The sequence below is a fragment of the Trachymyrmex cornetzi genome, unplaced genomic scaffold (assembly GCF_001594075.2).
Source record: "Trachymyrmex cornetzi isolate Tcor2-1 unplaced genomic scaffold, Tcor1.1 scaffold354, whole genome shotgun sequence".
Classification (NCBI taxonomy): Eukaryota; Metazoa; Arthropoda; class Insecta; order Hymenoptera; family Formicidae; genus Trachymyrmex; species Trachymyrmex cornetzi.
The window spans coordinates 108,389-134,019 of record NW_017298257.1 but is presented as its reverse complement, the minus strand read 5'-3'; the positions used below and the strand labels follow the sequence as shown (position 1 = coordinate 134,019).

The following is a 25,631-nucleotide window of genomic DNA, read 5'->3' as shown; positions in this document are numbered from 1 at the left end:
TAAGAATTGGAAAGAGTAAGGCCACTAAGAATCAGGCGCAGAAGAAGTCGCGCAAATAATACACTTATGTACAAAGAGTGAAAGTTCTTTATTCACTAAACGCGCTTACATGTTTCGGTTCACTTTTTGAGCCTTCCTCAAAGCAAACACAAACTAACATATTAGGTGCACAACTTTGCTTATGCCGTTTTTCTATACCAGGTATGTAAATATGTGTGTTGAAACCGGAAATTTTTAATAGAAAATACACGTTTATTGCATGAAAATGATAAAAAATATTTTATTCGGAGTAATGCCCATCGCTAGCTAAACATTTTTTCCACCTGTCTGACAATATGTGGATGCCACGCCAAAAAAATTGTTGCTCTTTTGCGCCAAACCAGTCATCTAACCATTTTCGTACATCTTCGTAAGAAGTGAAGCGCTGTTGAGCAAGTGCGTGTACCATCGATGCAAATAAGAAGTAATCGGACGGAGCCAAGTCTGGCGAGTAAGCCGCATGCGAAAGTATTTCCCAACCAAACGCCTCAATCGTTTCCTTGACCAGTTTTGCTGTGTATGATGGTGCATTATCATGAAGCAAAATCACTTTGTGTTGCCTTTTTTGATATTCCGGTCGTTTTTCACGCAAAGCTTGATTCAAATTGATCATTTGTTGTCGGTAGCGTTCAGTATTAACGGTTTCGCCAGGTTTTAGCAGCTCATAATAGATCACACCTTTCTGATCCCACCAAACACAGAGTATTGTCTTCCGTCCATAGCGATTTGGCCTTGCAGTCGATGTCGATGGTTCATCTGGAGTTACTCATGATCTTTTACGCTTAGGATTCTCAAAATATATCCATTTTTCATCGACAGTCACAATTCGATGGAGAAATGACTTTCTTTTGTACCTGGCGAGCAGCATTTCGTAAGTGGTTTTTCGGTTTTCCTGCTGTCTTTCATTCAGTTCATGTGAAATACATTTTCCCATGGATTTCAAACGTAACATATAATTTATTTCACACATACATATTTACACACACATAATATAATTTATTATATCTTAAGTTTATTCAAATTTTATTTCATCTAATTACACATTCCTGTACAACTACTTTGTTACGACTTCTTTCAACTATTCATTCATGTAAGTTACGGGCAATTTGTACATACTTTATTTAAATTTCAACTTACTTTATTAAATAAATTTACTACTAAATCCTTCTAATTTAAAATATTTTAATTCTAAACCCATTATTATTTTATAAAAATATAACTCATTTCAACTCAACAACTCTACATTATAATTTAAATTCAATTTTTATTATTTCAAATTATCTATTATAAAATCTTAATAAAATAATTTTTAAACAATATATAAAAATGTATTAAGACACGTCTAGCGTGGACTATCATTTATTAAACAAGTTCCTCTAACTCCATAAAATACCGCCAAGTTATTTAAATTTAATGATGAACATTTAATTTTTAATTACCTCAAAATTAATTATAATAATAGGGTATCTAATCCTAATTTTATTACTAACTTAAAAGACGGCTTCTCGTGTCACATTCAATTGATCCGCGAGTTGTTGTTGAGTTTGAGCGTCATCCTTATCCAACAATGTTTGCAATTCTCTGTCTTCAAACTTTTTCGGTGGTTTTCCACGTTCTTCGTTTCTCACGTCAAAATCGCCACTTTTGAATTTTTTAAACCACTCAAAGCACTGTGATTTAGCAAGAGCATGCTCACCGTAAGCTTCGACAAGCATTCGATGCGATTCTGCAGCAGTTTTCTTTAAATGGTAACAGAAAATCAATGCTGTCCGCAAATCGTAGTTTCCAGGCACAAAATTCGACATGTTCAACGCTATTACAAACTATACTGTTGTATGAAACTTATATTGTGAGATGAAAATCTTTGTCAGATGTCAGAACAAGGAAATGGCGTCAATGACGCGGTCTGACGGCAACTACATTGACAGCTGTGGCCATCTATTAGTAAATTCCTGTTTCATATTTACATACCTGGTAGATGGCTTCAGCGGAAAGTAGTGGTTGAAATAAATAGATCATAGACGTCATACAATAAACTTGGCATCGGTCAATATAACCCCATAGAAACATTAGTCGATTTGTGTCTGCATCATAACATTATTCTCGATTGAAAATGTCAGTTTACGAGACATATTCTCGTCATTTGCTGGAGGTTTGAATTTTCTGCTTCAATATGAAGAAATCTGCGGCTGAGGCTCATGGAATGCTCTCAAATACTTATGGTGAGGCTGCTGTTAGTGAAAGATCGTGTCGTGAGTGGTTTAAACGCTTCAAGAAGGGTGATTTTGACGTCGAAGACCGGCATAGCGGTGGAAGAGAGAAGATTTTTGAAGATGTAGAATTGGAGGCATTATTTGATCAAGACTCGTGTCGAAATCAAGAAGAATTAGTACGATCATTGGGAGTGACTCAACAAGCCATTTCAAAACCCCTCAAAGCCATGGGAATGATTCAGAAGCAAGAAAATTGGGTGCCGTACGAGTTGAAGCCGAGAGATGTTGAACGGCGTTTGTTTGCTTGTGAACAGCTGCTTGAAAGGCAAAGATGGAAGGGATTTCTGCATCGCATTGTGACTGGGGACGAAAAATGGGTTCATTACGATAACCCCAAGCGCAAAAAATCATGGGGAGTTCCCGGCCATGCTTCCACGTCGACGGCCAAACGTTCACGGCTCCAAGGTCATGCTCTGTATTTGGTAAGAGTAGCTCGGCGTAGTGTATTATGAGCTGTTAAAACCGACTGAAATAATCACAGGCGATCGGTATCGAACGCAATTGATGCGGTTGAGCCGAGCATTGAAAGACAAACGGCCGCAATACAACGAGAGACACGATAAAGTGATTTTGCATGACAATGCTCGACCCCATGTTGCGAAAGTGGTCAAGACATATTTGAAACGTTGAAATGGGAAGTCCTACTCCACCCGCCGTATTCTCCAGAAATTGCTCCCTCTGACTATCACTTGTGTCGATCAATGGCACACTGCCTGGCTGACCAGCTCTTTCGTTCTTATGAAGAAGTAAAAAATTGGATCGATTCGTGGATCGCCTCGAAAGATGATCAGTTTTTTCGACGCGGGATTCGTACGCTGCCCGAAAGATGAGAGAAAGTAGTGGCCAGCGATGGACAATACATTGAATCATGAATGTATAACCAATTTTTTATAATAAAGCCTCGAATTTCGGAAAAAAACGGTCGAAACAAAGTTGTACACCTAATATATAACTAATAGTTATCCTGTCATGGTGAGCTACCCTACATCGAAAATTTCAATGATGGGATTAACCAAAAAAGAAAAAGAGAGGAAAAATGAAAAAAAGGAAATATTGAAAATGTCGAATTAGAAAATATGGAAATTAATTTATCAAAAAACTTTAAGAATATAATTAATTATCCCGCAAATAAAGACGCTCACCATGATTACAACGCACCATATCGCAAACATTACCATGAATAATTCAAAAACCGGTTCCTGATATGTTGGCCAGTCGGTATCAGACACAGTGAGTCACTTTTTTTTTATTTGGTTATTAGCCAGTATTTTTTCGAGATAACAAATGAAACAACATTAAAGCGTTAGTCAATTCCAAAAAAAAAAATGAAAGTTGTAAAGTGATCAGAAATTTTGTAAGATGTACTCGTTACTGTGCACAAACGACACTGACTTACAAAACGTGACAACAACTCAAGCTTTTATAGTTTATCTATAATCGGTAGGTAGGCCTTCGTAAGCCCCTCCATATCCGTCTGCAGGTTGAGTCCATGCGTTTGTCGCCTGATGAATATCATCTCCGAAATCTATCTCTTCCTGTAGTGAGGTTCCTCGTCCAATATTGCAACGCTGTCCCAGTCAAAGTCATGTCCCTCTTGCAACCGATGTTCCGTTATAACATTGCAAGCAGACGTGTTCCATCGGATGGGGTTCTTATGTTCGATGATTCTTGACTTCAGTTGTCTACACGTCTGTCCCACATAACTGTGTCTGATACCGACTGGCCAATATATCAGGAACCGGTTTTTTAATTATTCATGGTAATGTTCGCGATATGGTGCTTTGTAATCGTGGTGAGCGTCCTTATTTGCGGGATAATTAATTATATTCTTAAAGTTTTTTGATAGATTAGTTTCCATATTTTCTGATTCGTCATTTTCAATTTTCCCCTTTTTCATTTTTCCTTGTTTTTCTTTTTTGGTTAATCCCAGCATTTAAATTCTCGATGTAGAGGAGCTCACCATGACAGGATAACTTTTAGTTTATATATGTTAGTTTGTGTTTGTTCTGAGGATGGCTCAAAAAGTGAGCCGAAACATGTAAGCGCCTTTAGTGAATAAAGAAATTTCATTCTTTGTAAGTGTATTATTTGCGCGACGTCTTTTGCGCCTGACTCCTAGTGCCCTTACTCTTTCCAATTCTTTAATTTGTAAGGAGTCTTGATTAGTTTGATTTATTAACGAATATAACTTTTATATCAAGCGAACTTTAACCGTTTACGTATATACACACACACATATGTAGTATATAAATTCACAATTATTTAAGCATCCAAGATTCAGCTTTGACCATTATAACTTTATTTATGCTTTGTGGTTTTGTCCCTGTGGATAATGTAGTTGTACTCCTATTATACGTATTACCAACAGTTTTGATAGTGCAAAAATTATGGCGAGGGCCATCCAGCGCCACTGATCCCCTGCGGTCATGTGTCGGTCCGCCATGTCATTGTTTTTCTGTTGCCCACAGTGAACTATTAGACTATTCACACTTTACTGATTTCGAGATGGAGATGCCTAAATCTAAACGTAAATATCATCGGCACTCCAATCGACGATCGAGAGATCGTCCTAGCGAGGATTATTCGCCGAAACGCATGCGACGCGGGACTCATTACATTCAGAGGTTAGATCGCGCAGGGTCCTGATGCGATTTTCCTGTTCCAATGTCGCGCAGGAACGAGTTAACCGCTGCTCTTAAGAAAATCTTTTCCTTTATGAGAATGCATAGTGAGGCTAAGGCTTCAGGCTCGGCCTCCCCGAGCCAGATCCCAATCACCGATACAGACGACATGGATCCGTCCCTGGTGGAAGACGTTGTGAGTCTCCAATCAGAGGTATTACCGCAGACAGATGGATAGACGGTTCATCAGAACCGGGGCGGCGAACCAGGTATGTCCCTTCGTTAAGGCAAGGAAGGGACATAACCGACTGTTCCATCTGTTCATGCTATCTCCTTTTCCAAAACAGCGAGCCCATGAACAGGGCAGAGTCGGGTAAGGAAAATGATGTATCCCTGGCGAATGAACTGTTCAGAGAGCAACCGATTGCGAACGAGTCTCCTTGGGATCCGATTATTTTCGAATCTACGAAAAGCAAGGTAAAGTCTGGTATAAAAGAAGAACTTCAAGAGAGCATCTTATCAAAATTTGATCTCAAGGGGGATTTAACGTGCTTTGGCCCTCCGAAACTAAATAATGAGATTAAATTAGCCTTGTCGAAGCATCCCAGTGTCTTGAAACGCGATGAATACCAGACGAAAGCACAGTCACAGGTGGCCGCGTGCCTTTGGCTCCGGGATGTCCGATCTTATAAAAGCCTATCAGGATCTACCTACGCAGGTGAGTATAAGATCCGCTCTTTCTAAGTTGGCAGAGGGCATTCACTTGCTAGCAGATCACCAATATAGATTATCGCTAGCCAGGCAATCGATTATTAAGCCGTGTTTAACGTATGTGGGTAAGTCAGCAGCCGATTCGTCTGCCATTGACGAGTGGCTTTTCGGTGCCTCTTTTGCGGAGGGGCTTAAATCAGCCCAAGCATGTGAAAAAGCGGGCAAAGACCTTTCAAGATTCCCTTCGGGGCCAGGCGTAACAGCTGAAGCCCCGTATTAGCCAGCTCAATCGCAAACAATTGTCGTCCCTTAAGGGAAATCCCAGGATCCCTGCACCTAAACGGTCGACTTCGGCTCGCAACGCAGGGGTCAAGCGGAAGTCGAGCTACCGGAGTTCCAGCCGCCGATCCCGGACGAGGGCTCGCCAGGACTAGAAGTAAGATCCGCCGAGAGACTCTCTTTATAACTTCCTCAATGGAAGAAATTGACCAGCGACCCGGAAGTACTGAATGCTATTCGAGGGTATAAGATTTCCTTTTCCTCACACCCTCATCCTCGTACCTCCCTGCAGGAGCCAAGGTTTTCCCCCACAGAAGCGGAAGCATGTGACTTACAAGTAACACTACCCAAGTGCCATACGCCGATTTTCCTGAGACTGTGCACGTAGTACATTGAAAAATATTTGACACGTATTTTTTTATATCTGTCCAAAAGCGATTTTAAGGTTAAAAATGCCCTTATGAATGTATAGCAGTAAATTTCAGTATTTGACGAAAATTTGGAGCAGATTTGAATTCAGCAACTTCGAAAATCACCGTGTATCTCATTCTGTAACAAACGTACGAGTACTTTGTCAAATACTGTAATTCATCCCTATACATTCATAAGGGCGTTGTCTACCCTTAAAACGGCTTTTGGGCAGATATAAAAAAATACGTCAAATATTTTTCAATGATATATACTACATGTATGCACAGTCTCAGGAAAATCGGCGTATGGCACTTGGGTAGTGTTACTTGTTAGAGATTCAACGTCTCCTCTTCAAGGGAGCTATAATAGCCACCTCCCCCTCTGAAGATCAATTTCTTTCGCAATTTTTTCTCATCGAAAAGTCTTCTGGAGGGATGCGCTTTGTTTTAAATCTGAAAGATTTGAATCTTTTCCTAGATCCCCAACATTTTCAATTGGAGGACTGGCGCATGATCGCTCAGCTGATGACTCAGGATTCATGGATGGTCTTTAGATTTAGAAGACGCGTACTTACTCGTCTCAATTGCCCAGGAAAGTTGCTGTTTTCTTCGTTTCTAATAGCGCAACATTACTTACAAGTTCACATTTCTACCCTTCGATCTCTCCACGGCACCTTATATATTCACCAAAATTATAAGGCCGGTAGTTACCCGATTACGAAAAGAAGGTTTCTGTTCAGTAGTATATTTAGACGATTTTCTTTTTATTATATAGCCTATCTCAAGAGGAAGCTTTGCGAAACCTAAATGCATCTATGAGCCTGCTCTCTTCTCTCGGTTTTAAGTTTAATTATGCGAAATCACAACTCAAAGCAACGCAAAACTGCAAGTTTTTGGGCTTCATTTTCAATTCGTTATCCCAATCAATTACAATCTCTCCGAAACGCCGTGCAGCCCTCTTTAGAATGACGTTGCATTACGCGTCGAGACCCAGATACCGCATCAGAGACTTCGCGAGCATGATTGGCTTCCTAGTCTCCATTTGCCCAGCAGTACAATATGGCTTGTTATATACCAAGGAGTTCGCGAGAAGAAAATTCCTAACTTTAGTAGGAGCAAATAGAAACTACGCGGTCAAAATGGAAATCTCGACACACCTGGCAAAAAACTTTCGATGGTGGATCAAAATTTTTTCCGATATCAACCAGGCCCGTATTCTGCGCCCTGACACGGCGATTCGAGATATTCACGGACGCTTCCCTAACGGGATGGGGCGCTTCCTGCGGCAACCTACGGACCCACGGTTGGTGGTCAGGAGAGGATAAGTTAGCCCATATAAACTTTCTCAAATTCAAAGCGGTCTTCTATGCCCTGAAATGTTTTACAGCAGATCTGCTCGACTACAACATTCTTCTGCGCGTAGACAACACGACAGTGATCTCAATCGATTTGGCATTCGATTCAACATCCACGCCTAATGTCCTTGGTAAGACAAATAGTCATGGTGCGAAGACTGCAATATTCTCTTATTCGCATCTTATATCGTCTTTATCGACAACTCAATCGCGGATCGAGAATCTAGGACGGTAAGCCATGACACTGAATGATCATTGTAACAGGAGATTTTCGCAACAATTGCATCGCACTTCGGTCCACTCGATATCGACCTGTTTGCCTCGATCATTAATGCGAAGTGCCCAAGTTATGTGTCATGATTCCCTGATCCAGGCTCTGTAACAGTAGATGCTTTTACTCTCTCCTGATCAGAACAAAATTTTTCGCCTTCCCTCCCTTCATCCTTCTACTGCAGATCCTATGGAAGATTGTAAATGACAAGGCAAAGTGAGTGGTCGTAGTTCCTTGGTGGCCATCGCAGGCCTGGTTACCTTTGTTTTGTCGTTTGCTAACTAGAGAAGCGATAATATTTCTACCATCTCAGGACTTGTTCTCTTCTCCTTTCAGAGATCATTATCCGGCGTGGATAACACTTTCCCTGGCGGCAGGGAGTTTGTCCGGCTAGCTTTCCTTAGACGCAATGTTCCCCCAAAAGTATTGGACTGCCTCCTTGGCCGACTCGACTATTCGTTAATATTCCAACCTCTTAGGGATTGGTGGGCTTACTGCCAGAGCACAGCGGTCCCTCCTTTTGAGCCAAGCCCTTCATAATTCCTAGACTTTTTGACTTAGCAGCTTGAGAAGTCAAATTCATATTCTACAATCAACACTGTTCGGAGCGCTGTCTCGCTTGCTACTATCGGGAACTACACACTGGTTAATCGATTTTGTAAAGGGACGGGAGTCTTTAAACCCCTTCGCCCGCGATATGATTTTGTCTGGAATCAGGCCCCGATTCTAGCTAAACTGGAGACTCTGTTCCCGTATGACTCGCTTTCTCTCAAAAGCATTACAAAGAAACTAGTACTGCTCCTCGCTCTCGCTACGGGCCAACGCGCCCAGACGTTCGCGTCATTTAGACTATCCCAGATTAGCCTGAGATAAGCTCATTATCAAGGTTCCGTACCAGATTAAAACCTCAGGCCCCGGATCAGACGCCCGCAACCATTCTTCTCTTTTTGACCGTTTACAGACAATAAGAGCCTCTGTATCTATAGAATAATGAAATATTACTTATCGATAACACAAAACTTGCGAACCTCCTCAGACGATTCCTTTTTTATTTCTCTTGTGCGACCCCACAAGGTGGTAGGTCAACAAACCATCAGCCACTGGTTACGTATAAGCTTAAATTATTGCGGAATCAGTTCAGATCTATTTACTGCGCACAGCACCCGGCATACCTCGATCTCCTTAGCAGCCCGTACGTGAGTTACTTTAGAATCAATAAAACACGCTGCAGGTTGGTCGGGTACGTCCCAAGTTTTCGATCGATTTTATAATCTTCCGATTATAGATCCAGAGGAGTTTAGTAACTCAGTCCTCCGTCCCTGAACGGTTTTCTTATTGTTGCCCGCGCAGCTTCAAAAGTTTCGAAATTTATACTTTCAATCAGGTTTATATTAAGCGTTTTTAGAATGAATAGTTATTCTAAACTCATTTTAGGTTTCATTATAGTCGACAAGTGCCTAAATCATGTTACACCTCATAGATTGTTCTAAGTTCATCCGTGTTATTATGTCCACTATAAACATTCTGAACAAATACAATAAAAATAAAACCTTTTCTCTTATTGTTCACAGAGGCAAATCGCTTTCTAAACATCTACATTATCCATACGGACAAAACTACAAAGCATAATTATAGAATCAAACGAACTTACTGAGTGAAGTTCGATTTGAATTATGCTGGTGGTTTTGTCCGTATGGACCTTCCGCACCCACAAATAAGTTCAACCCTACCCATTGTAGACTTCTTAGGCAATTTGCTCTGTTCTCTCAACAAATGACATGGCGGACCGACGCGTGATTGCAGGGGATCAATGGCGCCTGATGGCGACGAGGCGGCCCTCGCTGTAATTTTCGTAATTCTCAAAACTGTTGGTAATAGGTATAATACAGGGTGTCTCAGAATAAACATTTGTCCTTAAAATGACATATTCCTAACATAATTCCAAGATAATTTTTTCCTTTGCCACACCGAAAAAATTGTATTCTTGAAAGATGTACTTAATACTTCCTCTTAACAGATATAAGAATATTTCCTCTTAAATTAATAATATATTCTCAATTTGTGAAAGCGATCGTCGCCACATGTGTGCTACACGCTTCACATGGTTTTTGATGATGTCCCTCTTAAAACCATGCAACTTTTATCTGAAGCATTTTTCTCTAAAATGTATTGTTCAAGAGATATTTGAGATCATCGTTTAAAATAGGACATCCTGTATATTCTCATATTAAGAATATACTAATTTTTAGATGATTACCCTCTTAAATTAAGAGGATCGTCTCAGCGCTTATTTTAAAGGAAAACATACTATACGTAAGTGGGATATTCTTAAATTAAGAATACAATTTTTTCGGTGCAAAATTCTATGCGCAGCTTAGTTTTTGAATTATAAACGAATATAGTGAGCGAATTACGGATCGCGTACAGAAGGTAGGCAGGGGCGGCGCAACGTCCGACGTGTGCGCTCAGTTCTGATCAGCTGCTTGCTACGCGTGAAACACGTGACACGATGATAAGCGAACGTACACGTATTTCATCTCCCTCCCTCCCCCTCTCTCTCTCCTACCTTGTAAAGATGTCTTCTATCGCAGCCGAGTTGGAAAAAGACAGGATGATTTCGTGACTGTATATTGAGAGATTCTCATAAGTCCACACCAAATAACAATAAGTTTTTATTTTTCACATCAATTATATCACGATCACGAATTTTTGTCTTTCACATTAATTATATCACTTATAACGTTTCACCCACACTTGATCGATTTACAAACGAATTTATCGGTTTGTTACTATTAATCACTACAGACTAATTATTTAGTGACTGAGAATTAAATCCAAGAAAGAAATTGCATACAGCAATTAATAATCAGAAGTATTCGTCCTTTTATAAATTGTGTCACGTATCAATACGTTCACGGATTTATCCACGCACTTGATTGATTTTTGACAAACGAATCTATTGGCTCTCACTACTACTAAGCACTGCCGATTAATCATTCGGCAACTCATAATTACTACAAAGAAAGAAACATTGCACGCGGTAATCACAATCAAATTCTATTGCAAATCAATACGGCCACTGATTTACACAAGCACTTGAACGACAAAATAAAGAATTTATTAACTTTATTACTAACTTTATTAATCACAATAAAATAGTACCGATTAATTATGCGACGAGTTGAAATTATTTGAGCGCGTTATACACATGTTACTCGACAAGCTCGATGTAAACAAATCAATAGGTTAGGTTAGGTTGGTACTGAGTGCGTTTGTGTTCGCGATCACAACGTCGCACAGTAAGCATTCATTTTTCTTACTAATAACCAACGCACTCAGTACCAACCTAACCTAACCCATTGACTTAGTTACATCGTGCCTCCGTGTCGAGTAACATGTGTATAACGCGCTCAAGTAATTTCAACTCGTCGCATAATTAATCGGTACTAATTTATTGTGATTATAATAAAGTTAGTAATAAAGTTAATAAATTCCTTATTTTGTCGTTCAAGTGCTTGTGTAAATCAATGGCCGTATTGATTTGCAATGGAATTTGATTGTGATTACCGTGTGCAATATTTCCTTCTTTGTAGTAATTCTGAGTTGCCGAATGATTAATCGGCAGTGCTTAATAGTAGTGAGAGCCAGTAGATTTGTTTGTAAAATCAATCAAATGCGTGGATAAATCCGTGAACGTATTGATACGCGACACAATTTATAAAAGGACGAATACTTCTGATTATTAATTGCTGTATGCAATTTCTTTCTTGGATTTAATTCTCAGTCACTAAATAATTAGTCTGTAGTGATTAATAGTAACAAACCGATAAATTCGTTTGTAAATCGATCAAGTGTGGGTGAAACGTTATAAGTGATATAATTAATGTGAAAGACAAAAATTCGTGATCGTGATATAATTGATGTGAAAAATAAAAACTTATTGTTATTTGGTGTGGACTTATGAGAATCTCTCAATATACAGTCACGAAATCATCCTGTCTTTTTCCAACTCGGCTGCGATAGAAGACATCTTTACAAGGTAGGAAAGAGAGAGAGAGAGGGGGGAGGGAGATGAAATACGTATACGTGCTTATCATCGTGTCATTTCACGCGTAGCAAGGAGTGGCACCCAGTTGGACACGGCTCAATTGGACACGAGCCACTCACAGCGCTTGAAACTACAAAGCTCCTAAGCACCGGTCGCTGTGATTGGTGGTGTCCAATCGAGCCGTGGTCAATCGGGATCACCCCGTAGCAAGCAGCTGATCGGAACTGAGCGCCCGCGTCGGACGGTGCGCCTCCCCTGCCTACCTTCCGTACGCGACCCATTCGCTCACTATTTTCGTTTATAATTAAAAAACTAAGCTACGCATAGAATTTTGGGAAAGGAAAAATTGTCTTAGAATTATGTCAGGAGTATGTCATTTTAAGGATGTTTATTCTGAGACACCCTGTAGGAGTACAACTACATTATCCATACGGATGAAACCACCAGCATAATTCAAATCAAACTTCACTCAGTGAGGTCGTTTGTTTCTATAATTCTCTGTTAATATAGTATATGTATTATTGATTATTATTTAAGATGTTATAAAATTCACTTGATATTAAACTTCTCTCTCTCTCAATGGCTACTTTCGGAAACGTCGCTCGGTTGCCTCCGAAAGTAGCCATTGAAGTTTAATATCAAGTGAACTTTATAACATCTTAAATAATTATCAATAATACATATACTATATTAACAAAGAATTAAAGCTATAACGGTCAAAACTGGATCTTGGATGCTTAAATAATTGTGAATTATTATTACAGTCTGTGAAGTAAGAGCGTGTACGGCATAAATGGCAGTTGGTTTCAAATATCGTCCTAGTTTTTGTGTGAGTCGATAGATGGAACCTTTGTCGTGAATGCTTTGTCACAAAAGATTCAGTTGGTGTCGAATTCTTATCTGAGAAACACGGTAACCGCTATGAGTGCCGCATACGCATCGCGCTACGAGGCTGTGTTTCTTTGATCCCACCCGAAAGGACCAAAAATGTCATATGTAGCGGCTGCTAAATACATGGGAAAGTCAAAATCGTTCGTCGCTAAGTGGGTTCAGCAATATTAGAAGACAAAAAATGTCGATGACTTGCCAGAACGTGGCTCGATAGGCAAAGTAACGCCGAACATGGAAAAAAAAATTGTGAATTTGTTTAAGCGGAACCCTACCTTAACATTGCGACAAGGAGCAGCAAAATTAAAACAGAAGGGTATAGAAATATCACATACAACTATTCGAACCCATCTCCTTACGCATAACATCAAATATCGAAGCACAATGAAGAAACCACTGTTAGGCGAAAAACATGTGATGAAAAGACTCGCTTGGGCAAAGGAGAATTTGGACCGAGATTGGAGCAACATGATTTTTATGGACGAAGCTTCTGTTTGGGGATATATTACCATCCGACGTTCCTGATCAACCTTGACCAATAGATTAATACAACAGACCGTTAAACACCCTGTAAAAGTTCATCTTTGGGGCTGCTTTTCAAAACAAGGTTTTGGAGCATTACATCTGTTTACATACAATTTAAATGCTCCGAAAATGCTTAAAATTTATGAAAAGTATTTGTTGCCGACTGCTGAACGATGTTTCATAAAAAAAAACGAGGACTGGATCTTACAGGAAGACAACGACCCAAAACACCGGAGCAAGCTTTGCACCGAGTGGAAAGAGCGGTCTGGCATCGTCACACTTGATTGGCCATCGCAATCGCCAGATGCAAATCCCATTGAAAATGTGTGGGCATATCTCAAGCACAAGCTTCGAGGAAAAAGAGTATGCACTTTGAAGCAGCTGACACGACAAATTCGTTTCATTTGGAGGTTTTTACCGAACGAATACGCAGTCAACTTAGTGGAAAGTATGCCTCGGAGATGTCAGGTAATTATCAATGCCGGTGGTGACTGGACTCATTATTAATGGTATAGCATTTTTCTTTTCATGGAGTACAACAAATCTATGTACTTAAAAATCATTAAAAATAAATTTTTCTACACATTAACCTGTACACGCTCTTACTTTACAGACTGTATATTATTATATTACATATATAGGATCCTGAAACTCTGTCTTTATTACCTACTAAAATCTAATTTTCGAATAATAATTACTTTTTTCCTTTTTTACAGATTCAAAAATCCTTTTCCAGGATTAAAGTATACGCATTAATACGTGTTTGTGAGGTAGAGTTTAAGCTGAGAACGACAAAAAATTTCGAAATTGGAATCTTAAGAAAAAATTTTTGTCGTTCTCTCAGCATAAACTCCACCTCACAGACACATATTAATGCGTGTACTTTAATTCTGGAAGAAGATTTTCGAATCTGTAAAAGAGGAAAAAAGTAATTGTTACACAAAAATAACGATTTAGGTTGATAATACACAGACGGCTTTAGGATTCCCTTAGGATTCCCTTAAGTATATTGTATTTGTGTACACATGGCTGATTGCTCTTGTATTATCATTATTATAGTTAATATATGTTTAATTAACTTCACAGCTACAATTATTTACGTAATTCGTAAAATAATATTGGACTGTTGATTTTGTCGTCATACTGCGTCGAAGCAAATAATTTTTACAATGACGTTGCAATATGTTACATAAAGATAGATGTAGATATGCATTGAGTAAGGTAGAACGATAATATAAGAAATAAATTATAGACATCACTATCATCGACATTTTTAATTTGGAATTAAGAAAGTTTGAACTATTGAAATCGATCAACTTCGGCTGTCGCGCTAGCATTCCTTTAATAAATAATATCTTACCTAACATAATATCTGCTGACCCTCTCCCCTCAACTTATCCTATATATAGTTGGCACCGAAAATGACTATAAATTATAGTTGAATAATTACCATTTTTTCTGTCAGTGACGTTCTTTTGTCTGCGTCTTCTATCAACATAAATTATATTACGTGATTTATTATTAAAAATATTGTACTATAATACATTATTTTGTAATACATTTTTTTGGTATACGAGATCTGTGGTGCCATTTTGCAATTAAATGCAAACTGGGTTAGATAGTTCAATTTTGATAACAATTCATGACTTCCGGTTTCGGATCACTTAAGCTATAGTGGCGAATAACTAAGGGATAAGTCATAATGTGCGATTAAATCATAACTTCCGGATTGCTACCTCAAAGTACGGTTGGGGCTTTCCGCGATGCGGCGGTCGGAATCCTGTTTCTCTCTCGGGAGGGAAAGGTGAGTCGTTTAGTCGAACTGAATTCAAACTAAACTCGCGGCCGCTCCAATTAGCTACTGACCGATTCGCTACGCGATCGATACAGCCGCTAATTTATCAACGGTTCGTAATCGCGAATCCGCGATATCGTCATTTCTGGTGCTTGATAAACGATACGTTAAACGATACGAACCGATACTGATTAGCAGCACTGTCGCAGGCACATACGCGTATTTCAATCGGCAATTTTCTTACGTTTTCGCCAATCGATTAATCGAATGACGTGAGATAGATCGAGTGAGATGTATTACATCGCGAAAACCGTCCGTTCAACGAAACGAGGTAATACGTCTTTCAAATGCAATTTTATAACGTGAGTCTGCCGCTTATTACAGTACGATTTCTAGTCACTCATTTCTTGTCGAGTAAAAATTTGCAATATAATCACTGCAATGTTAACATTATGAAAGGATCGGAGTTTTCTAACAAAGTAACTGTAAAAGGCCTTGTTTTTTAAAAGTCTTTCAGGATGAATTAAATTTTGATCTTAGAATTCTAAAATTTAAATTTGAAAAAATCTGATTATATTGTGAAACTCGGTTTTAGATATTTGATATCTTTGAATTTGAATTCCTAAAAATATTGAATTTCAAAAAGATGAAAAAGGATCTATTCTTGTAGTGTTCATAATCTGCATAGTTTAAAAGTTAGTTTGGAAATAAGTTTGGAAATACTTACTAATCGTTTATGTAATACTAATGAGCTTCAAATAAAGCAAAACTGAGAAATTAATATTACTTTGTAATTAAAAACTCCCTAAAATCGAATTTTATGATAATCAAATTATTTTTTAAAAATTCTGTCCGCCATATATTAAATCTACTATTTTGAATTTTTCATTTTTGATTTCAGATTCAAATAAAGCATCAAATTATTCCATAGCTCAAGTTTCATAAAAATCGAGCGAGCAGTTTATAAAATAAAAAGGTATGCCCTCAAATAGGAACGTCGGTCCACAAACATTAAAAGAAAATAACATTCTCCATTAAATATAAATTGATAAAAATAACTCTCGAAAATGTCATAAATAGAAACAAAGGGCTAATGAGAGTATAATCACAGGAATTCTTGCGATGATTGAATTTATTACATATTACTATAATTCAGACGTTTCGGCCTTCATTCGAGCCACAACATTATTCATTTTTTGCATTTATTTTTATGACTTTTGGTACAAGTGCATTATCTTTTATTAAATTATGGTCTAAACATCAAAAGAATATTGTGAAGAATAATATCCGTATAAAATTCTTAAAATTTTGCTTGTGTGAGAACGTGGTACCTCAATACTTGTATTATATTTATAAGCACAAACTTAATTTGTTGCACTACAAAACGGTTAAGAAGTTTGCTTTTTCGACACATTTGTACATCCACCGAATACTTAATATCGAATTAAATGATGCTCATAGATCTATCAACTTTTCCAAGAAATAGTCTTTATATTTGGTGAGAAAGATTGCTCTTCACATTCCTTGGTATATTTGTGATGCCTTTTTCAGAAGACAGAACATTTATTTTACAAAGTTATATGAACAAGAAATTTTTAGATTGAACAAAAAAATGAATTGGCTTATAAAAAAAAATAAACAAAAGAGCGAGTTCTCAACATTAAGCCTATACATTATATAATATAGGGACTGACAATCATAGCTCAGCTGACATAAATATAAAAAATAACGAGGGTTCAGATGATTCTGTGCGCTCTGGACTTGGTAACCACTATTTAGGTGGAAACAGAGTTGAGGTTCGTATAGATTCGTCTGACATTAGATTTAATAGGTGTTATTCGTCTTTGACTAATTTGAAAAATAATTGGTTTATTAACTTAACGTCTATTCACATTCCAATTAATATTCAATGTTTACTACAATTGGGAGAAAATTTTTCTCTTCCTCCGTTTAATGTTAAAAAGACCACAATAGAATTTATAAAAAGTATAGAGAATAATATTAACAAATTACACATTAGTAGTCGTTTAGATGTCAGGAACCGTGCTATACCGATTATTGGTAGTCTCTCGTCATCTCTTAATCTATTTGACAGTTTGAAAAATGGATTGGCTGATATGTGGAAGGCAACTATTTCTTTCTTAAAGTGTAATCGAGATATCATGTTCACAAGAGCTGATAAGGGGAATGTGGCGATGAATAAAATAGATTATAAATAAAAGATGTTAGCTTTACTGGATGATAGAGACACATATGAAATAGTCAAAAAGGATCAAACCGGTGTTTTATCGAGAAAATTGAGAGAATTATTGTCCAGATGGGAGAAAAAAGAATTTATTACTTATTATACTTATAATAATTTAAATGTTAGTGAAGGCGTGTTACCGGGGGCTTATGGACTTCCAAAAATCCACAAACCAGGTACACCTCTCAGAGTCATTATTTCAGCTATTGATAGTCCATTATATCCTTTGGCATCTTTTTTACATAAAATAATTTATAAAGTCAGCGTTAATTCTTTTAGTCACATAAAAAATAGTTTCCATGACCAATGTTTTAAATAAAACCAAGTTAGAAGACAATTTTATTTTAATCTCACTTGACGTTGTTTCTTTGTTCACGAATATACCGATAGAATTAGCTCTTGACAGCATCTCTTACAAATGGCTTTTGATTTAAAAAATAACGAATATTACAAAAGATGAATTTTTTATCGCATTAAGATTAGTGTTTAACTCTACTTTTTTTTCCTTCGATAATGTTATTTATAGACAAAAATTTGGAATGCCTATGGGATCACCCTTATCTCCAGTAATCGCTGACATCGTTTTACAAGATTTAGAGAAGAAAGCTTTAGATACTTTAGGATTTTATATACCATTTTACGTATGATATGTGGATGATATTGCCATGGGAGCTCCACTAGACAGAACTTCGGAGATTTTAAAAGTTTTTTTTTTAAAGTTTTTAATTCCTTTCATTCTCAATTTATGATTGCGCAATTTACGATGGAGATAGAGGGTAGTGAATTGAATTTTTTAGACATCACTATCATTAAGAATAATAAATTTCTGGAATTTGATTGATATCACAAACCGACATTTTCCGGGAGATACTTGAACTTACTCTCTGAACATCCTCTTTTACAGAAGAGAGATACTGTCATGGGAATGGTTGATAGGGCTTTCCTATTATCGGTTCCAAAATATCACAAAAAGAACTTGATATTTGTTATAGAAATACTTTTAAATAATGACTATCCGGTGGATTTTATTTTCAATGTAATGAATGATCGTCTTAAATCTCTAGTGCATAAAAAAACGTCGAAGCAAAATAGTGACAGGGAAACTTCTATAGATGACATAAGGAAGACATGGTCCTCGTTCCCTTACATGGCGAAGATTTCTGATAAATTTAGAGACATCACAAAGGACTTGAATGTGAATCTTGCCTTTTTTAGCCTTAATAAGCTCAACTGTTTCATAAAAACACATAAGGATCCTTTACCTATTATGTAAAAAAAGAATGTTGATTATAGGATTAATTGCAATGATTGTGATTCTTCATACGTCGGTCAGACAAAGCGGACGGTTAAAACGAGAACCATGGAACACCGAAATGATATCCGAAAAAATAGCAACAATCATTCTGTTATCACAGAGCATAGATTAAACTGTAACCATGACTTCGATTGGGATAACATTGAGATTATGGATAATGAACGGTTTTTATATAAACGACGTATTGCTGAAATGGTGTACATACAGTTGCAGAAAAATAGCCTAAATTTACAGTCCGATACCGAATTTTTACACTATGCGTATATTTCGATTCTTAATAATTTACATTGATTTAGTTGATTGAGGTATTCATCTGTTTTCATCATATAGTTCATGTTTTGTTAGATTTTTGTAAGTAGAGTTTCTTGACTTATTGTTTATGCTTTTAATGATATGTAATTTCGCAAAAGTTGACATTATTGTCTCTAACGGCTATTATTTTCGAGCGTTTATTTCTGTTTGACTCATTCGATTGTTAATCGTTGTAATGTTTGTATGAAATACCACGTTCTCAATTTTTAATATGGACAAGCTGCGGATTTTTCTTAATTTTAAGTAATTGTTCATGGCTGTACGGGTGAATGACTTTTCTTGTTTTATTTGTAATCTTTATTCACACATCGTGGTAACGTTTGTTTTTCTTTATACATAGAATACATCTTCGATTGTTGCCACTAGTTTAGCCAATCTTGTGTGACGAATTGGTGTAGATAGAATGAGTGGTCACTCTCTCGTTTAGCCGTAGAAGTCAACACGTATTGTTCGGTCAGATACATTGTGGATGGCTCGAATGAAGGCCGAAACGTCTGAATTATAGTAATATGTAATAAATTCAATCATCGCAAGAATTACCGCGATTATACTCTCATTAGCCCTTTGTTTCTATTTATTCTCCATTAAGTCTGCATCAAATTACATGTTGAAGATTAAGATTGTATTGAGACTGCATAGTCTCAGTCAACATCTACTAAAATAATGTAACATCTGTTACAATTTTGTACCAAATAATATAAATGTAATATAACACATTGGTGTGACATAACAGTTACATTGTTGAGCAAACATTATAACATAGATATTATACTATTTTTAGTTGGTATCGACTAGATTAAAGATTCATTATTGATGACATATTTTTTGTGAGGTATCACTTCACTCTTCTTTAAAAAGTAAGGACTTCTTCGTATATGATGATTATTTCTACATATTTCTTCTCAGAAATTATTAAAAGTAAGAGAGTAGTGGTTTCTTTTTTATATTTCTTTTTTTTATATTTACACATATTATTTTATTCGACATTTTTTAAATTAAACGCCATGTAATATCAATTGCAATGTACTATCAATCGTAATCATAATTAGACAGTCTTCAACGTTTAATCGATAATTTCGATCTTCAATGTGTAGTCCGATACGAGCTTTACTTTGCTTTTAGTCCCAACCAAAAGCAATCCTTGATCGTTCGCGGAACAACAACGAAAGACAATCGGCAAGGATCGCCAATCGCCCCGTAAACATCGAGTCATGAATCCAAATACAAAGAAAAGATTCTATATACCGAACGGTAAACTTTCAACGCTATTCGACTTCCCGGCGTATCCGTTGGATCCAGAGAGAATAGTTTGCGCGAGCTTTTGTCCGAGTCCCGTCGACGCTGGAGTATTTCGTCGTTTGTTGGACGATTCCCATCGCGAGAACTGGCTTTAAATTGCTGCCTCGCAATCTTTTCGTGAGACAGAAGAGAAATATTATTGTAAGAACAAAGATCGCTCGTACCTAGTCCCAATTTTCCGCTCATTTCTTGCGTTCACTTCCTTGAAAATCTTGAGATATCGCTCTAAGAAATCCGATTTATTCGCCAACTAATGCGAGATAGGGTGAAAGTAACATTTTATACATTTTTGGAGTGGATATTTTATTATTTGATGGGCGAAATCGCGCGTGCAATTCGCGGAGTGAAGTTCTATAATATCTACTTCTCAGTTGTACATGCGAGTGGCCTGACGTCCCTTGACGTAGAACGTGCATGCAGTTCTACCGTAGATAGTTCAGTCTGTCCGAACATACTCACTTTGTTGTGCAGGGGTGCGTGTTGCACGGCATTAAAGACTTCACCGAAGGTCTGTTGTTTGCATCGCAATAGCTGTCCTCCACGACGCTCTCGTCGACCGATTTGCACACCGCCATCCCTATCTTGAAACCTATTAGTGCAAAAACGTGACTGGCAAATTAGCCCTCCAATTTAATGGCGAACGTTCATGCAAATAATGCCGCGATGCTCGTGAATTTCACTCGTTAACTTCTTATTCAACGACACGCCAGTTTTTTAAATAGTTACGTAATATACGTTTAAAACACTGCATGTAATATAGGCAAAATCTCAAAACACTGAGAGAAAGGAATGATTGTAATTTAATTATAATTGATTGTTATAATAATTTAATTATAACTTATAATTACTTTTTGCCAACTGCACATTTTTTGGTAGAACTATAAATAGGATATAATATTAATAATATTAAATAAATAACAACAATAAAAGAGATTAAGTTCCTATAACTATTTTACCAATTATAGTCATAAATATCAAACACGTTTCTCTCAGTGTATACAAAATATTATCTTTTCCGAATTGGCGTTATGAGAATTATAAGTATTTTTATGTAATACGATCCAAATAAATGTGGACAGAAGACGATAATAAATTGACGATCGATAAATTTTCTCATAACATTGAGCTACTTTGTTCGTGTAATTGTTTGCGTAAGGAAATATGACTAAATTAATTCAGTAATTACCAACCTCCACCGCAGGACTTGGAACAGGCGGATATCGATTCCAAACTCCAGGAGTACCGCGATTGGCAGCTTGATCCATTCCCTCCGCACACGCCACACACATCTGTGTTCTTGTTACTACCAACTCGAAGGTCGCAACCAACCTTCTGCAACAGAAATCCACGCTCGATTAATGAAACATGTCTTCCATATAATAGATTTTAGCCGCGCTTATCGTTATTATTTTCTAACACATTGTCAGAAACAAACAATCTTGCCTTAAAGAATCGTTAAAAATACATTTATTTCTGTTTTTTTTATTTTGTAACTTGTCATTGATAAAAGAAAGAAGAAGATAGTAGTGGCAATTAAAAATGTATAATAATATTTCAAGCAAAATCGAAATTGATAAATCAAAATTATTATCCTTGCGTGCATTAAAAAAGTTATTTAGGGGTTACATAGGGGTTTGCTTTTATATGAGAGAGAGAGAGGGGGGGGAGGGGGGGGGGGGAGAGGAGGGGAGAGATAGAGAGAAATTATTGATTTTTTGTGTTTAGTTCCGTCAGTTTTCAGCAAGTATTAACAAATTATCGTTTGATGCTGAATATAAAAATTTTGCTGTAGAAATTTTGTTTTAGAAGTTACATTGCACTTATATCGATTTATTGTTTACATGAGAGGAAATTTTTCTGTTTCGGCTGTGGTTGGAGCTAAAAGAATTTCGCAGTATCGGCGGTATCTCAGATACATTACGAACATTGACGAATGCCGGCGTGCCATTGGGATTCATGCGAGAGCGAGAAATGTCCCGCAAAAATTCTGGCTCTTTGAGGAGAAGATGGTGTTGGAAGCTGGGGCGAGAGCTGACGTCGATTCGTGACCTGGCTCGGACGGCAAACTGATTTGTCATTCAGGTTGCATGAAGGTTTGCTCAGAGGTTGGGGAGTACATTATTCATCCCTTATCCTGAGCGAGAAGAGTGAAGCAAACTGGAAGGCACGAGTGAAGTGAGATGCGCTACGAAGATGCTGGGAAGATGCGGTGGTGAACGTAAAAAGGAGAAGGACACGTGCCTAATGAGAGATTTTCTTCGTACGATTAACTGGCGGTGGCGCTAAGATAATCCGAGATTTCGTCGCGGTGGACCTGCGATGTGAATAAATCGTTTGTCCCAATTATCTACGAGAGCGCTTAAATTTCTGGAGTTACCAGATCTGAAGGCGTGCATCTGTTCGACGACGCGGAAAGTGGAAATGAGGAAATAGTAAAGTAAATACAAAGCGTGATTAATAATTGCCGTTTACTGTGCAACTAACATCCAAATGCTTATACATATATCATTACACGGGGTATAGGTAAATTTATATTTTAAAACGATGAAAAATAAAAATGTAAAGATATACATTATTCTAACTTTTTTATTATAAAAGGCAACTAAAAAATTTCTTTGAAAAATTATTAAAGTTCTATATATTACCAAACTTCCATAGAGCACTTTTAGTGATAAGAAGGCTATTGGTACTCTATTTTATGTCAAATGCGCTGCGACATGTAATTATGTGCCAATAGCGATCACAATTTAATTGTGTAAGACATTTTCATGTTTGTATCTTGGTAGAGAAAACTATGTCCTTGATATATTCTTGGAAATAAAATTCAAGGAAGTAGTATCAAAATAACTAAGAAATGGAGTCATTTCAATGAGATCCTGATCCAAAACACAAACTTGAGTAAACAAATTGAGAGATTATAGGCTTTGACGAAATAAATCAATAAATAGGAATTACCAGTAAGAGCCCACATCTGGTTTTGATGTGTTTGATTTTATTCAAATTTAATTGTCCATGCATCAATATAATTTTATTTCGATCTTCGATTTGAATCCTCTTTAGTATAACCAATAATTTATTAAACTATTAAAAGACGTGATCACTTTCTTGGGTCGCTATCTAAGTTATTTTTCTCAACATCCATTGTATCAAAAAGTAGGTGGAATCTTGGGGCTGGTGGACAGAGTTCTTTTATCTCATTCTAGATTCTATACCAAGAATTTTAACAAGATTATATAAGAGTTTTTCTGAGTATCCATTGGAATTGATTTCTTCCACGATTAAAAAAAGACTTTACAAAAAATCTCATAGTTTGAATAATAAACAATTTTCTCATGTTAACGATTTGAATCCAAAAGAAAATAGGAGATTGTTTTTTACAATACCCTTTTATTACTGGTATTTCTGAAAAAATATCGAACTTTTTTAACAATAACCTATGGCATATGTATAGGCCTTAATAAATTACGTGGAATTATAAGACTACTAAAATATAACTTCCCGCGATGTCGCATACCAATATAGATGTTAATTATCACATGAATTCAATCGAGATATAGCATAAAAATCTTAAATAAAAAAGAAATAATTTTTCAGAAATATGTCTCATATTTGAGATGATTCATATTCAAAAACAAAAAAATAGTTCAAATTTAAAAAACAACACCGAACTTTTAGATCTGGCTTACTCAAATCTGTTATCTATAGTATGATGTTTCCATCTTTCCAATGTTTCTTAATATTGTTGATAGTATAATTTATGTATGCGAACGACCCTCATTTGTAACTGTCGAACTGGCAATATCTTTTAAACGTGTTCTAGCATATCATGTAAATTTCTTATAATGCTTTAATTATTATATATTAAGCAATCACTCAAACATTATTTTGTCAAATAAGTCTAAAAGTTTGACAACTGTGCGGATGAAAAAGTTGATAGTCAGTTTTACACAGGCCGCGTTTCACTGTTAGATCACGTATTGTATTAAAAACATCGACATTGAACGTAATGTCGATTTTGTCATAAGATAATCTCTGTAGATAGACTTGATCACGTCTTTTACCCCGGATCTACAATAGGTATTTTAAGCCTTAAGCCGTAAGAAATTGACCAATTACAGTCGAATTCCAGGAGAATAATCGATTATGATTCGTCCATTTCTTATGGCTTAAAATCCTATTGTAGATCCGGACTTAATGATTGAATGAATTATTGTTACTGAAGAGAATTTAAATCGAGAATCGAACATCTGAAAAATTATATTGATGCATGGACAATTACATTTGAATAAAATCAAACACATCAACACCAAGTGTCGGTTCTTATTGTCATTTCCCATTTATTGATAAACTTAAGTAACAGGGTATTATAAGCACTGCAGGTAATGTGAGCACCCTTTATATTTTTGCAACGGTTGATACCATGGTTGAAGTATTGTATATTAGGTATGCTCTTGCGCATCTTGAATATAAGAAAAGTGGTACCCAGAAGCCGCCATATTGTCGCGGTTATGTGAAGTTGGCGCTATGTCATTACGTCATTATGATATTACCCTAGAGAGCCTCACAGGGAGAAAGTGGGAAATTGCATCATATGACCTGTCTCCTTTGATTGGACATGGGCATCAAAGCTCCATAGGTATGGAAGAGATTGGAGAAAACTGGTCATGTGATTCCTGCCCTGATTGGATGTGGGCATTCACGTGATACAATTTACCATTCTCTCCTTGTGAGGCTCTCTATATTACCCAGGTAGCAAGCTGTCGTTATTTTGACGTCGATAGTTAGTAATTTTAAATTATTGACGTCATGTGATCTATTTAAGATGTAATAATGATGTCATCTTTTTGATCAATTAATGACGTCATTTATTTATGACGTCTTTATAGGCGGATCTGTGAAGCTAGCACGGCATTCTATCGATATCAAAAAAAGTACAACAGTTCCAGTAGCACTTTTCATAGTTCTACAGTTCTACTTAAAAATAATAAATAGTTACGCACTTTTAATATGAAAAAAACAAGATTGAAAATATAGCGTGCTAACGTCGCGAATCTGGCACGTCAGTTTTCCTCTAAAGTACGAGAAAATGATAAATATTTGCACTTTTAGCAATAGTTCCCGACAATTCTACTCAAAATCTACTAAGATACGCAGTTTCAAAACAAAATACCAAAATTTAATAATTTCTAAACATCTTATATATAGAAAATAGCATAACACTTGAAAAAAAAGTGTCGTGCTGCCT

At 36.8% G+C, this 25,631-nt stretch overlaps 1 protein-coding gene across 1 annotated transcript in view; it reads right to left on the bottom strand.

Annotated features, from left to right (window-relative positions):
- The window catches only part of LOC108763323 (A disintegrin and metalloproteinase with thrombospondin motifs 9), a 193,232-nt gene that overhangs the window by 162,420 nt on the left and 5,181 nt on the right, over window positions 1–25,631 (bottom strand). Inside the window, exons 2-3 of the mRNA XM_018510829.1 lie at window positions 21,577–21,718; window positions 20,846–20,975 (exon numbers count right to left, since the gene is read on the bottom strand). Coding sequence (XP_018366331.1) covers window positions 20,846–20,975; window positions 21,577–21,718 — 272 coding nt within the window. The remainder of the gene's footprint in view (window positions 1–20,845; window positions 20,976–21,576; window positions 21,719–25,631) is intronic.